Consider the following 16,589-nt stretch of genomic DNA (forward strand, 5'->3'; position numbering starts at 1 on the left):
TTTCCAAATGTCTACCAGGTCCATTGTGTCCATTATAGATGTAATTTCTGTAGAAGCATATGGGTGGTAATTCATTGAGTTACTACCTTTACGATCCATAAGAGTATTCTGAACTATGTTACAATCTCCAACTATTATATAATAATCACTTGTAAATTTTGCAGCCCTTATGTTATTATAAATGAACTTAAAGAAGTTTGGATCATTATTTGGGTATATAAGTTAATCAAACAGACTTGCTTGTCTTCAATAGTTATGTTTAAAATGATCCATCTTCCTTGAGAATCTATTTCTGAAGCTTGAGAGATTTTGAAGGTATTTTTAAAAAAGACCCTTGAGTTTTTTAAACCATGGGAAAACAATATTGGACCACCCCATTCCTCCTTCCAAACAGTTTCGTCTGAAGGTCCCGAATGTGTTTCTTGCAAACAGATAATCGGGTATTCTTTATGTTTTAACCAGGTAAATATTTGTTGTCTTTTTTTATCTGCTAGGCCATTACAATTGGCTTGCAATAATAACTTCCTCACTTCCCATTATTTAAAGGCTTGTAATGTTTTTATATCATGATCAAATCTTGGAATGTGTACATTGTGAAGATGGAAGATGAAAGAAGATGCAAGAAGTTGTCCCTCCACTGCCCTCCCATATCAGCTAGAAATATGAATTCCTCCTCAATCCACACCACCCTCCCATCCCACAACACTGGCCCCCAAACCCAACCCCCCTTTCTCTTTGAAGAGAGATGAACAGAAAAATAAAACAACAAACAAAACAACAAAAACATAAGGCAAAACAGCAACAGTCTCTCAACACTACCTTCTCTTCCAACTGGATTAATAAACTATACCCAGAAGTGATGGGCTTGTCTGAAGACTATGGTCAAGTATTTTGGCTTTCATTTGTTTATTTTCGTTAGAGAGCTTCTCTGCCACATTTTGTAAGGTACTCACTGTTTTTTAAGGATTGCGTTTTCCTCCTTTAAGTCTTTCATTAACTTGTTTGTGAAGTCAACCGCCGACTTGAGTTCAGCTTTTATCATTTCTTGCAAGAGATCTTGTTTCTTCAGTTGTTTTATTTGTTCGAGCATGGCTTCCAGCATTGCGCGATCTGTTTTTGTTAACGCGGTAGTCCTCTCAATATCTGGTTCGCTTGCACTTGACAATTCTTCTCTCGATCTCTTGTGATCTGGTTTGGCAGACATATCGAAATAGTATTTGTCAGTAAACGACTCAAGATTCTCAATTTTGTTAGCCAGGGTGCTTTTAAGTTCTGTATTGTATGTGTGTGAAAAGCCTTACAGAGTGCTTAATTTCTTGTTCAGTTTATCATGGCCCTTCAATGTGTAACACAGCTGCAATCTAATTTTGTGAACCACAGTTGTTTAGTGTCCAAAGCAGGGCTGGCCCAAGACTGTATGGGGCGCGAAGCAGAATTTGATTTGGGGATCCCCCCCCACCACCTCCACGTCGCCAGTACAATTGACTATTGTCAATACTTGACCATTGGCACGGACTGTAACCTAACGTTAGTCTGATTGACTGTGCTTGCAGGATGGGCCATAGCCAGGGCAAAATTTTAACTGAGGTCCAGAAGCATAAGTAGAGCGGGTTTATTTTATAGCTGTACATTTGTACATTTTTTTTCCAGGAAAATTGGTAATTCTAATAGGCTATTGTGTACCAAAAATGTAAGCTAATCAAACATCCCTTCTTTCTTACCACCAACTATGTTTAAGGCATTTTGAACCATTCTTGTAAAAACAGTAGGCTAGTCCCTTCTTGTGAGCAAAGATGTTTCTGTTATGGACATGAATGGGTTAAAAAAGACAGCTGCCTGAGGTGACTGACGTTAGTTAATCTTAGCTAGCTAACCTTGAGTACTGTAAGTTAGTTGATATAGCAACATATAGTAACTCTGTTGGACCACATTGCACAGGTAACGTTAATTTTCAAAGCTGTCGAATTATGAGGCTAGCCAGTGCTGTAAGATGAAATCACGTTGACAAGAAGCAGAGTACCAGCCAGTGCTGCGCTTTTGATTATTGATGAGGTTGTTACAGTTTGGTTAACGTTACAAGCTAGCTAGCCGTTTCAGAGATGTGTGACAGTTGCTTCACTGTTGCTTGGCAACAGAGCTATGCGCTGCCTGCAACCACTCTCTCTCCCTCTCTTATCTCAGCAAACACAGTTTTTCAAAAACTTTTAGGCAGGCTCTTCCTGAATCATTTTTTGTCAATTAGTAAACCATACAATGCAGTATTATATTTAGCGTTTGTTAACAGTGAGCATTAGCTAGCAAGCCTAGCTAGCTAGCTAGGTAACATTAGACTACATTAGCTCAATAACGTTTAGCTGATACAAAATGATACAAAATGTCATTCAGAAGCGCTGCTGTCCCACAGGTAGTGAACGCACCGGTTCAACAGATATGTGAACATTACCTAGAGTGACCATATTTTGGTTTTCAAAAAAGAGGACACTAAAATGTTACTCACTGCTGGTAGGCTCTCGTTGTTCTTATCCTTCTGACTAACAGATGTGACAGAAACACGGTCGCTTATCACTGAGGAATAAGTTCTAATTGGCTGAAATAAGTCTTATTTGGCGGATCGATATGACCATAGGGCTTACAGAGAATTCGCTCAGATTTGTTGACTATTCTGCCTAGGCTATGCTCTTGATGCATCTTGATCTAATAGATCCGTCGGCAGGGGGATTTATAATGATGTCAAAGCACTTTCGTTCCCAAAATAAAATCATGTTCATTCACACACACATATAATGCAAAACGTCAGCCTGAGAGGGAAAAAAATTACCGAGGTCCAGACCTCGGCGACCTCATAGCTGGTTACGGGGTGTTTGCATCAAAATTCAGTTAACGTTCGTTACAGTGCACTTGTGCATGAAACTGACACCAGCTCTGACAGAGGCAGCAGGAATTGATTAAACTAGTAGTATTAGCTAGCCAGGCCATTAACATAATATTGCGTTTTTGCATGATTACCATTGGCAAAATGTAATATATCACAAAAATAAGTAAATAAACATTTCAAGCTCTCTTGTGGGACAGTTCAAGCGCTCTTGGGGGCCCTCTGGTGGCCACGGGGGGCCCTAAGCAGGCGCTTAGTTCACTTATGCGTCAGGCTGGCCCTGGTCCAAAGGCATGACCGGTTGAAGTTCCTTTTGAAGCAATCCATTCTCTGCATTGCCTTTATTTTCATGTTTCTATGTTGTATTTCCTGCTCTCTGAGTTTTTGTAAATTATTTCAAACAGTTAAATTCATTGCATTGTCACAAAAGTCATGAAAATATCTTATTTTAGAGCAAAAATTAATACATTGATAGTTTGTTTTCTTGTTAGGAAGTGTGTGTTAGATGTTTGGTGTAAACTGCCTACTATACTAAAACGTGGTACAAAAACTGTGGAACACAAACCAAAGACAAATTTACATGAAAGACAACATCCAGGAACAGCCTGAAGTGATTTCTGAGGCCAGTGTGCACAAGGCAGTCCCTTTGACTGTAAACTTTCTGCTTTTACTTGTGTCCTAGAGTTTCTTCGAGAGTCACCATGCACCGGCAGCAGAACGTACTGTCCAGCAGTGCTGTGAGAACATCCTCCTGAATGCTGCCTGGCTGAAACGTGACGCTGATGACATCCATCAGTACCTACTGCAGCGCAAGGCACCTCCAAGCACCCTGTCTGTTTGACACCCCCCCCCATTTTGCATACACACACACACACACACACAAACACAAATAAACATCCCCCCACTGATAGGGGAGGGGGAGTACTCAGGCAAACCAGGCTTCATTTTTCTAAAACAATTAAAATAGTGAGGAAAAAACATTCAAAGGAGAAAACAAACTTAAGCATCAAGTCAGACAGTGAATGTAAGTTACTCTCACTCTGCTCATTTGATATTATATACATGCAAGTTGAAACAATTATATTCAAGCTGAAAAAATGGAGTACTTGCATGCACTTAAGTTACAAAAACCCAGAAATATTATTTTCCTCATTACAATTTTCTTCAATTGGTAGTAACCCTTTCTATAATATTTCCTTTTTTCTGTAAAAATGATGACGCAAGCATTTTCAGCCAACAATGTCCAGCTGTAGATTCCACTGAAAAAAGGTGGGAAGAGATTGGGCAGGATGAGGATAACAGTACGTTATTTAGATTGCAGTAGGAACACTACAGCAGAGGTTAAAAGGGAATGGGCTGAGTTAAATTTGGGCCCCATTTACACATACGTGTGTGTGCATTTATGTATATGTTACACATACATGCATAGACACACACGTGCCTTTACACAGTATACTTACATACTTGCAACAGATCAGTGTGTATATAGTATCACATATGTCATAAATCAAGCTGTAGTTGTACATGATCTCCTCCTCCCTATCCCCACTTCCGATTTCTGTATGGAAAACTATAAAAATCTTAAATGTTAGTACATCTCCCTCACAAATTAGATTACTTTCAAAGTTATTTAAGAGATTTTGTTTCAATGATTATTTTTTTGTTGTAAAACGTCTAGAGAACTGTGTAGAAAATCAGGCATTTTACATTTACAGATCATTTTTACAGTTAATTAAATAAAATCATTAAGTTTAAACAACCCCCCCCCCCCGAACGTCGCAACAGTAACAAGTAACATAAATATTTACACAGCTGTTGAACTCTGAAGCCTTAAATTGGTTTGCAATAATTACTACACTGTGAAGTGGTAAGTTTCTACACTGAAAAATAAAGCAATGTTCTACTAACATCACAATTCTACACAAAGACTTGTTGAATAAATATATTTAATTAGAGTTTGAAATTTGTTGTGGCTTTAAACTATACTGGAGAACGTCATGAAATCATTTGTCAGACTGCTTCCCTGAAATATTTGCTGTGTTTTTGTTTTTTAAGACAATACCTTTGGTGTTCATACAAATAAAACAAATATGTCAATGTGAATCCATACTGTTTTTTGTTTTGTTTTATTTTGATTTCTGTCAGGTTACTTGATTGCATGTATTTCATGTTTTGGCTTTACTTTTTTGACCTAAAATCTCTTGGGAGACCTCTAAGAGAAATTTGTTAATTGTGATCATTTGTACCAAAGTACAGCATTTCAAATCCAAGTATACATTACAATCCATACATAAATTACAGGGGGTAAACATAATAATGGAAACACATTGTTAGGGTCTACATTCTGATCAATACTCCACTCATTGAGCCTGTTCATTTTATTATTGACTTATCCTTCCATTTCTTGCACATTTATCTGCTTGCTCAAACCATGTTAAATACAGAGCTATAAGGTCTGTCTGCTCCACACCAACTGGCTCACAGGAGATATTGTAGAACAAAGTCGTCACCATAGCAATGCAAATTATACCAAATTGTTTGAAGACAGTTCCTGTGAACTAAGGGTCATCACCATATTAATGCTTGTAGTTCACTGTCATGTACTCTGTCTAATTGCAATCAACAACTGTTGAAGTGTGGCCTAATTACACCAAGGTGTACACCAGAGTACTCATCTGAGCCTAGGCATTCTTAGTTCAGGCTGTTTGTGTGTGTAACTTTGACACCTGGGGAATAAACCTCATCTCTGCAAGGCTGGTCTCAGCTGATTCATCTGACTGTCCATGCTACGAAGTAGAAAAAGAAAAAGAACTTGTATTTTGAACTAATTAAATTGCAGTACAAAAAGGAGTCTACATGTTTCATATTCATAATTAACGACATGTTTCTGCTGTTAAAAAAAGTTCTGTTAAAACTGGTAGAAAGGGTAAAAAAAGCTTTTGGGTGTCAGTATAGCAGAGTGGTAATGAGCAGAGATTGTAACCGAAAGGTTGCTGATTGAATTCCCTGCAGGGGCGCTTCTGTTGTATCCTTGGGCAAGGTACTTTAACCCAGAATTGCTGTATAAATGAAATAACATATGGAGAACATTATTAAGTCAGTCTGGATAACAGTGTCTGGTAAATGCCAATAATATATAATATAAAATATTATATAATAATATGTACAATATAAAAGGCTAACGACATGCTGCAGAGTTCCTAGTAAAATTTACAGTATATTTCTGTGAATGAAATAACATAGAAAACCTGTAAAATTTCAGCCATTAACGACTCCCAGAAACACCATTTTCAACACTCTCAGAGCCCAAAAATGCAATTCCCAGCTTTGAACACCACTCAGCATTCAATTTCAAGGAGATTGCCAGAAACTCCATTTGGAGACTCTCAGACACCAAAAAATGCAACTCCCAGGTTTGAACACCACTCAGCATTCAATTTCAAGGAGAATGCCAAAAACTCTATTTGGAGACTCTCAGATCCCAAAAAGGCCATTCCCAGCTTTGAACACCACTCAGCAGTCACTTTCCAGTAGACTGCATTTTTTGCCCCTGAAAGTGTTGAAAATGGTTTTTCTGGCAGTCTACTGGAAATTGAAAGCTAAGTGGTGTTCACAGCTGAAAATTGCATTTTTTGCCCCTGATGTAACAATCTGCACTAAATAATAGTGTTTTAGTTAACAATCGCTACGGGTATTATCTGAATATACTTTTTAATTAACCGCAAGCACAAAAACACACAATGCATAAGCTTATCTCGTAAGCACAAATACACACAGTACACGCACACAGCTCAGTTGATCCCACATATATTTACAAATTATCCCTCTCCCAATATATAAATGTGTCTCCCCAAATCACCATAAAGTCCGATAAAGTCCCACCAGTCTCACAAACACGCGATCGCGAACCCCGACGTTTCTTCAGTGTCACCCGATAATCCCAAAACAGTCCGACACGCGTCTTCAGTGAACACTCATTAATTCCTCGCAATACAAGAAAACAAAACAGTCTCACAGCTTCCGTTGAGTCTCGGCCGAGATATTCCTTGTCGCTGAGGCGTTGTGGTCAGAGCTAGAACCACCTGGACAGAGAGTTTCTTCGTCCCTCCAAACGCGCGCCGCTTCCACATTTCAAAAGCTCCCTCTTCACTCTTCCGCGTTCCCATCAACCTCTCACATCAATCAGCTGACTCGTTCCCCTACTACGTCAGCCCCCCCGCTGATTTCACACTGGATAATCTTCACTTATTCAGGCATACATACAGGTAAACACACATTTTTAAAGGCTTATTATAAAACGGAGCTACCCTAGTTCATACAAAGGAAAATCTTGTTAGCCTCGTCACTCTTATTTTCTACGACTGGCTAACAAGAAAATGCTTATGTGGCAGTGTCACATATACCCCCCCCTCAGCTGAAGGCTTCTAAGGTAAGACACCATAAAATCTTTTAAGGTTTACCACATTAATTGTATCTTGTTTCTCCTGTGGGTTATTCCATTGTATCCTATAGTTAACTGGCCCCAATTTCTTTAGTATAGTTGCTGGCCCTTCCCACTTAGGCGCAAGCTTAGCTGAAAAGCTGTCACTGGTCTTAGAGAAGGGGTGTGCCCGAACCCAGACTAGGTCGCCCTGCTGGAATTGCGCATGTTTCCGGCGGGAATTATAGTGCCTAGCTTGTCTGGCCTGGTGCACCCCTACCCTGCTTTTGACCTCTTCAGCCATCTTCTGTTGTCTCTCCAGTAACTTGTATGCATCATACTGGGCCGGAGAGGGAGGTTTATGGATTAGTCGCTCCAGAGGTCCTTTGAGGTTCCTTCCCAAGGCTAGTTCTGCAGGACTCCTCCCGGTGGTTTCCTGATATGCTGTATTGATTGCAAAACGGAACTCCGGTAGCCATTGATCCCAGGTGTTGTGATGTTGCCCTACATAGGAGGAGATCATGGTTTTTATTGTTCGATTGAAGCGTTCAGTCAGGTTGGTCTGAGGATGGTAGCTTGTCGTCAATTTCTGAACTACCCCCCACGACTTGCATAATCCCGTCAACAGAGTGGAGGTGAATTGCGGCCCCCTGTCAGACACCAGGTATTGGGGAACACCCCAGCGAGTGAAAATTTCCTCTCTGAGGATCTTGATCAGACGTGGTGTTTTGCCGTCCTTGAGAGGGAACATTTCCACCCACTTGGAGTAATAGTCTACCACCACTAGTAGGTACGAGTTAGCCTTCTTACTTCGGGGGAGGGGACCCATAAAATCAACTCCTAGCATTTCTCCAGGGTGGTTGACTTCTGTGCTCTGTAACAGACCTAAGGGCTTGATGTTACTTGGCTTGTACTGTTGGCATGTCCTGCAGGTTTTTATATGTTCCCATACATCTTTGCGAACATTCGGCCACCAGGCGCACTCCAAAATCCGTAGCAGAGTTTTCAGTCTCCCCAGATGTCCGCCCAAGGGATTATCATGGTAGTATCGCAAAAACTCCGGAACCATGACTTGTGGTACTACCAGCTGGAACTTTTCCCCATGGTCTGACAAAGGAACCCTTCGGTATATTATTCCCTGATGTTCCACAAAGCTGATTCTGTCTGATGAACGTGATGAGTTCGCGCCGTCTGCCTTTAAATCCATCACACCTTGATCCTTCTCTTGCTCCTGTGCAATCTCATCCAGAGTGCTAGGTAGACTAGAATGACATTTTGGGGAGATGGTGAGGCATGGAGATGGTGTACTACTGAGCGGCTCAGGGGTCCGAGACAGTGCATCCGGGGCGGAATTAAGGCATCCCTTGCGGTATTGCACTTTGAAATTGAACTGCTGTAAACGGAGAATCCATCTAGTCAGCCTGGAACTTGTCTTCGGACAATTAAATGCCCAAGCCAGTGCAGCATGATCAGTAATGACTGTGAACTCAATGCCCTCCAGGTAGTGTCGCCATTTCTCAACCGCCCAGACCACCGCTAGACACTCCTTCTCCGATGTAGAATAATTACGCTCTGGACCTCTGAGTCCCCTAGAAGCATACGCAATCACCTTCTCCCCCTCCTCTGAGTTTTGTGTCAGGATAGCTCCGAGACCCACCTCGCTGGCATCCGTCAACACCTGAAAAGGTAGGGCAGGATTGGGTTGCATGAGGACAGGAGGCGTTCTTAAAGCGTCCTTCAAGGCATCCATGCTTGCCTGGCATTCGGAGGTCCAATTCCATTCCACTCCTTTTCTCTTGAGCTGATTCAATGGCATCGCAATGTCAGCGAAGCGTGGAATAAATTTATGGTACCAACCGGCTAAGCCAAGGAACCGTTGAAGAGCTTTTATATCTTTGGGTACAGGAAAGTCTGTCACAGCCTGGGTTTTGGCTGGATCCACTTCAACACCATTCTTTGACACAATATGTCCCAGAAACTTCAGTTCTTGCTTGAAGAAATGGCATTTTTTTCATGTTTAAGCTTAAATTGGCACCCTGTAACCGTTGAAACACAGAGGCCAGATCATGGAGATGTTCGTCGCGAGAGCTGGAGTACACAATAATATCATCAATGTAAACAAAACATATCTTTCCTCTTAGCTCTCCCAAGACCCTCTCCATAAGCCGTTGGAATGAGGCAGCCGAATTTCGAAGACCAAAGGGCATGGCTTTGAATTGAAATAAGCCAAGAGAGGTTATGAAAGCAGTTTTTGATTTGCTCTCTTCTGCCATGGCCAATTGCCAGTAGCCCGATTTCAAGTCCAATGAGCTGAACCATGAAGCACCCTCCATTGACTCCAGAATGTCGTGTATGATTGGCATTGGGTAAGCATCTGGTAAAGTTTTTGCATTGATCTTTCTGTAATCAACACAGAATCTGTATGATCCATCGGGCTTGTTAACCAAAACTACTGGGGAGGAGTAGGCTGACTGGGATGGCTCAATGATGTTGTCTGCCAGCATGGATCTCAGCTTCTCTTCTACTTCGCTTAAATAATCCGTAGATAAGAAAGCAGTCATAAATGTTTCTTTGAAGGATGGCCAATCATGGACTTGCCCTTTTGTGGCCTTCCACCAGCTAAGTGCAGGGCCTTTTAAAACAGATGACAAAGTCCCCAGTAGCTCAGGGTTGGATAGGGGTCTCAATTCCAGAAAATTCTCACATTGCTCTACAAAGTGCAAAACATCTGAGGACTCTGTGCTGGGGCCGAACATGGGAAAATCCAGCTTCACTGGCGGTTTAGGGTAATAGGTTGGTGCACCAGACAGACAAGGTGAGGCAGGAGTAAGAGGAGGAGCTATTGGGCTTAGGTCAGTAGCAACAGCTATTGTTCTTTGTGTACAAGGAGTACTAGTTAACCTTATTTTGCTAACTTGTTTTTTCCACTGTACATCTCTCCTTAAAAGACAGTTATAGATTTCCCTGTCCAATTTACTTAGGCTATCCATTAGCCCTTGCTCTATGGTAGCTAGTCTGCTATCCACATATTGCCTAAAACTCTCCTCTCTGTTTACGGCACTTAATGTGGAATCTCTAAAATCAGACTCCAACTTAGCCACCTTTTGTTGTACAGCAGCTAAATTGTTAACCATTTCCTCATACTGAATGTTATTCATTATGTCTTCTTCTCTACTAGTGACTACAAGAGGTTCACCACCAGCTCTATTTCGATCACCACTATTAGATGGACCACCATTTTGATCCGTAACATCACCCACAGTATCCTCATTGACATTATCAGCATTTGTAACCCCATCACCAACAGCATTTGCATTTCTCTGATTATCATGTACAGCATCATCATCATCATCATCATCATCACCATTATCACTTATATACATTGAACTCAATAAAGATGTTATTTCTGCTGTGTTAACTCTTCTTGTAACAAAGGGACCAGCTGTGAAATCTGGATCACCAACGACTGGCCTATGCCTAACAGGCATAGGGGTGTCTGCTGAACGTACAGACTGCTCTCTTTGCGACATAGCCGTGCTTGACGGAAACAAACAAATTAAACAAACAAATGTAGCCTATTTCAGATCCCCGTACGGGCCACCATATGTAACAATCTGCACTAAATAATAGTGTTTTAGTTAACAATCGCTACGGGTATTATCTGAATATACTTTTTAATTAACCGCAAGCACAAAAACACACAATGCATAAGCTTATCTCGTAAGCACAAATACACACAGTACACGCACACAGCTCAGTTGATCCCACATATATTTACAAATTATCCCTCTCCCAATATATAAATGTGTCTCCCCAAATCACCATAAAGTCCGATAAAGTCCCACCAGTCTCACAAACACGCGATCGCGAACCCCGACGTTTCTTCAGTGTCACCCGATAATCCCAAAACAGTCCGACACGCGTCTTCAGTGAACACTCATTAATTCCTCGCAATACAAGAAAACAAAACAGTCTCACAGCTTCCGTTGAGTCTCGGCCGAGATATTCCTTGTCGCTGAGGCGTTGTGGTCAGAGCTAGAACCACCTGGACAGAGAGTTTCTTCGTCCCTCCAAACGCGCGCCGCTTCCACATTTCAAAAGCTCCCTCTTCACTCTTCCGCGTTCCCATCAACCTCTCACATCAATCAGCTGACTCGTTCCCCTACTACGTCAGCCCCCCCGCTGATTTCACACTGGATAATCTTCACTTATTCAGGCATACATACAGGTAAACACACATTTTTAAAGGCTTATTATAAAACGGAGCTACCCTAGTTCATACAAAGGAAAATCTTGTTAGCCTCGTCACTCTTATTTTCTACGACTGGCTAACAAGAAAATGCTTATGTGGCAGTGTCACACTGAAAGTGTTGAAAATGGTTTTTCTGGCAATTTTCAGCTGTGAACACCACTTAGCTTTCAATTTCCAATAGACTGCCAGGAACACCATTTTCCACACTCTCAGGGCCAAAAAATGCGATTTTCAGCATTGAACACGACTTAGCACACACTTTCCAGGAGACTACCAGGAACACCATTTTCAACGCTCTCAGGGCCCAAAAACGCGATTCCCAGGTTTGAACACCACTTTGCATTCACTTTCCAGTAGACTGCCATAAAGACCATTTTCAACACTCTCAGGGACAAAAGATGTGATTTTCAGATTTGAACCCGACTCAGAATTCAATTTCAAGGACAATGGCAGAAACTCTATTTGGAGACGTTATTCAGCGTGCAGTTTCAACAATATTGCCAGAAACGCTGTTTTCAACACTTTCACAGCGCAAAAACGCGATTCCCGGGTTTCAACATAATTCAGCGTGCAGTTTCAACGATATTGCCAGTGTAGGACAGCCAGTCACAACCAATGAGGGAAGTGGTGGCTGTTGAAGGCAGATGCGTGCGTTTGCGTCTTTGGAAGTAGTGATGTTAAAATCTGCCTATCAAATATCTCAAATCTGACTCCATTTTATTCCAACCTGCGTTTTAGTTCCCCAATTCCCAATTCTTATTAGCATCCCAGGAATTCTTAGTTCGCTTTGGCTTGTAGGTGATCAGGCTACATAGTCCACGACGTAGGATACCGTACCAGCACATTTAATATAACTCGCTGCCGTATTATATTCTAAGTTATAGAATATACATTAGGCGGCCCACCTAGGGACTGCAGACTCGTCAGAATAGTGCAATACTTAAGACTGACTATGAGCGTAAGTATCAGTGGGTTTCGAGCGGTACGGCAAGAACATACGGAAAAACCTCGAATCCTACTACGTGCGTTGTTAGAAATGGCCAAATGAGAAATCACAAACAAAGGTTAAGGCTAATATTTTTATTAATCCAAACTGTTCCAATTAAAAGTATTCCAATCAAGTAGAAATTCCCGCATTACAGTAAACAGTATGGCAGAGTGCAAATGATGGCAAATATACACAGCTTACCAATGCGGAGTCACGTGGCTATACGCTTGATGCGCAGGAGTCCGTGCTAACGGTGCTCCCTGAGTGAAGAAATCTTTCCCTTTATATACCCAACCCATAAGGAGTTGGTCAGCACATGAGGTGGGGTCATGGACAGAGCCCCACTAGGTTCTGTCCTTATCTGGCTATTGATTGGTGCCGGTGTTTATTCTTGTCCCGTTATTTGGGGCCTGTGCATTGGTGTTCATTCTTTCATCTTGCTGAGCGGTTTTTTTAGACTAAGGGTTAGGAGACCCTCTACTGTTATAGAACTATCACCCCTTTGCTACTCGCATTGTATGGATCAAAATGAGACCAAACAAGACATGTGTACCTTGAACCAAACAGAATATACAGACATAATAGTTGATAGTTGCAGGTTGGGATTTCACTACTGGTCAGGAGGAAGGGTCCCTGAGAGTTTTGGGATCATCAAGATCACGTGCCCTCTGACTCTCCCTACCCCCTGGTGACCCATCCTGTCGTATAGTTCCTTGGTGTGGAGGAGCGGGGACACATTCCTTGTCTTTAATGGCCCAAGAATGCTTACTTGAGCAACAATCCCTTATTTTAGTGTGCCACAGTCCGTATGTTGTCAGGCGTCTCCCATTCCCACCTTACGCCAGAAACGCTGTTTTCAACACTTTCAGAGCGCAAAAACGCAATTCCCGGGTTTTAACATCATTAAACGTGCAGTTTCAAAGATATTGCCAGAAACGCTGTTTTCAATACTTTCAGAGCTCAAAGACACAATTCCGGGGTTTTAACATCAGTCAGCATGCAATTTCAACGATATGGCGAGAAATGCTGTTTTCAACACTTTCACAGCGCAAAAACGTGATTCTCGGGTATTAACATCATTAAACGTGCAGTTTCAACGATATTGCCAGAAACGCTGTTTTCAACACTTTCAGAGCGCAAAAACGCGATTCCCACGTTTTCTACATCGCTCAGCATTCAATTTAAAGGAGAATGCCTGAAAAGGTTTTTGGAGTCACTCAGAGCCCAAAAACTCTTTTCCCAGCTTTGAACAACACTCAGCATTCAGATTTCACTAGACTAAGAGAAACAAAATTTTCACACTCTCAAAGCCCAAAAACTCTGTTCCCAGCTTTGAACAACACTCAGCATTCAGATTTCAGTAGACTATCAGAAACACAATTTTCAACACTCTCCAAGCCCAAAAACTCTGTTCCTATTATTGAACAACACTCAGCATTCATTTTCCAGAAGTGAATCAGAAACGCTGTTTTCAACACTTTCAGAACGCAAAAAAGCGATTCCCGGGTTTTAACATCATTCAGCGTGCAGTTTCAACGATATTGCTAGAAAAGCTGTTTTCAACACTTTCAGAGCGCAAAAACGCGATTCCCACTTTTTCTATATCGCTCAGCATTCAATTTAAAGGAGAATGCCGGAAAAGGTTTTTGGAGTCACTCAGAGCCCAAAAAACCCTTTTCTCAGCTTTGAACAATACTCAGCATTCAGATTTCAGTAGACTAAGAGAAACACAATTTTCACAGTCTCCAAGCCCAAAAACTCTGGTCCCAGCTTTGAACAACACTCAGCATTCAGATTTCAGTAGACTAAGTGAAACACAATTTTCACACTCTCCAAGCCCAAAAACTCTGTTCCCAGCTTTGAACAACACACAGCATTCATTTTCCAGAAGTGCATCAGAAACGCTGTTTTCAACACTTTCACAACGCAAAAACGCTATTCCCGGGTTTTAACATTATTCACCGTGCAGTTTCAACGATATTGCCAGAAACACGGTTTTCAACACTTTCAGAGCGCAAAAACACGGGTCCCACGTTTTCAACATCGCTCAGCATTCAATTTAAAGGAGAATGCCGGAAAAGGTTTTTGGAGTCACTCAGAGCCCAAAAACTCTGTTCCCAGCATTGAACAACACTCAGCATTTATTTTCCAGAAGTGCATCAGAAACGCTGTTTTCAACACTTTCAGAGCGCAAAAACACGGGTCCCACGTTTTCAACATCGCTCAGCATTCAATTTAAAGGAGAATGCCGGAAAAGGTTTTTGGAGTCACTCAGAGCCCAAAAACTCTGTTCCCAGCTTTGAACAACACTCAGCATTCAGATTTCAGTAGACTATCAGAAACACAATTTTCAACACTCTCCAAGCCCAAACACACTGTTCCCAGCTGAGAACAACACTCAGCATACAGTTTTCAGTAAACTATCAGAAACACAATTTTCAACACTCTCCAAGCCCAAAAACTCTGTTCCCAGCTTTGAACAACACTCAGCATTCAGATTTCAGTAAAATATCAGAAACACAATTTTCACACTCTCCAAGCCCAAAAAGTCTGTTCCCAGCTTTGAACAACACTCAGCATTCACTTTCCAGTAGTGCACCAGAAACGCTGTTTTCAATACTTTCAGCGCGCAAAAACGCGATTCCCGGGTTTTAACATCATTCAACGTGCAGTTTCAACGATATTGCCAGAAACACGGTTTTCAACACTTTCAGAGCTCAAAAACACGAGTCCCACGTTTTCAACATCGCTCAGCACTCAATTTAAAGGAGAATGCCTGAAAAGGTTTTTGGAGTCACTCAGAGCCCAAAAACTCTGTTCCCAGCTTTGAACAACACACAGCATTCATTTTCCAGAAGTGCATCAGAAACGCTGTTTTCAACACTTTCACAACGCAAAAACGCGATTCCCGGGTTTTAACATTATTCACCATGCAGTTTCAACGATATTGCCAGAAAAGCTGTTTTCAACACTTTCAGAGCGCAAAAACACGATTCCCACGTTTTCAACATCGCTCAGCATTCAATTTAAAGGAGAATGCCTGAAAAGTTGTTGGAGTCACTCAGAGCCCAAAAAACCCTTTTCTCAGCTTTGAACAATACTCAGCATTCATTTTCCAGAAGTGCATCAGAAACGCTGTTTTCAACACTTTCACAACGCAAAAACGCGATTCCCGGGTTTTAACATCATTCAACGTGCAGTTTCAACCATATTGCCAGAAACACGGTTTTCAACACTTTCAGAGCGCAAAAACACGGGTCCCACGTTTTCAACATCGCTCAGCATTCAATTTAAAGGAGAATGCCGGAAAAGGGTTTTAGAGTCACTCAGAGCCCAAAAACTCTGTTCCCAGCTTTGAACAATACTCAGCATTCAGATTTCAGTAGACTAAGAGAAACACAATTTTCACACTCTCCAAGCCCAAAAACTCTGTTCCCAGCTTTGAACAAAACTCAGCATTCAGATTTCAGTAGACTAAGAGAAACACAATTTTCACAGTCTCCAAGCCCACAAACTCTGGTCCCAGCTTTGAACAACACTCAGCATTCAGATTTCAGTAGACTAAGTGAAACACAATTTTCACACTCTCCAAGCCCAAAAACTCTGTTCCCAGCTTTGAACAACAATCAGCATTCAGATTTCAGTAGACTATCAGAAACACAATTTTCAACACTCTCCAAGCCCAAAAACTCTGTTCCCAGCTGTGAACAACACTCAGCATACAGTTTTCAGTAAACTATCAGAAACACAATTTTCACACTCTGCAAGCCCAAAAACTCTGTTCCCAGCTTTGAACAACACACAGCATTCATGTTCCAGAAGTGCATCAGAAACGCTGTTTTCAACACTTTCACAACGCAAAAACGCGATTCCCGGGTTTTAACATCATTAAACGTGCAGTTTCAACGAAATTGCCAGAAACGCTGTTTTCAACACTTTCAGAGCGCAAAAACGCGATTCCCACGTTTTCAACATCGCTCAGCATTCAATTTTAAGGAGAATGCCTGAAAAGGTTTTTGGAGTCACTCAGAGCCCAAAAACTCTGTTCCCAGCTTTG

At 41.6% G+C, this 16,589-nt stretch overlaps 1 protein-coding gene across 2 annotated transcripts in view; it reads left to right on the forward strand.

Annotated features, from left to right (window-relative positions):
• npepps (aminopeptidase puromycin sensitive) overlaps window positions 1-4,858 on the forward strand; it is a 124,174-nt gene extending 119,316 nt beyond the window's left edge. For both annotated transcript variants that reach the window (XM_036523759.1, XM_036523766.1), the window contains exon 23: window positions 3,555-4,858. In XM_036523759.1, coding sequence (XP_036379652.1) covers window positions 3,555-3,713 — 159 coding nt within the window. In that variant the 3' untranslated portion in view covers window positions 3,714-4,858. The remainder of the gene's footprint in view (window positions 1-3,554) is intronic.
• The last annotated feature ends 11,731 nt before the right edge of the window (window positions 4,859-16,589 follow it).

This window comes from Megalops cyprinoides, chromosome 1, assembly GCF_013368585.1.
Source record: "Megalops cyprinoides isolate fMegCyp1 chromosome 1, fMegCyp1.pri, whole genome shotgun sequence".
Classification (NCBI taxonomy): domain Eukaryota; kingdom Metazoa; phylum Chordata; class Actinopteri; order Elopiformes; family Megalopidae; genus Megalops; species Megalops cyprinoides.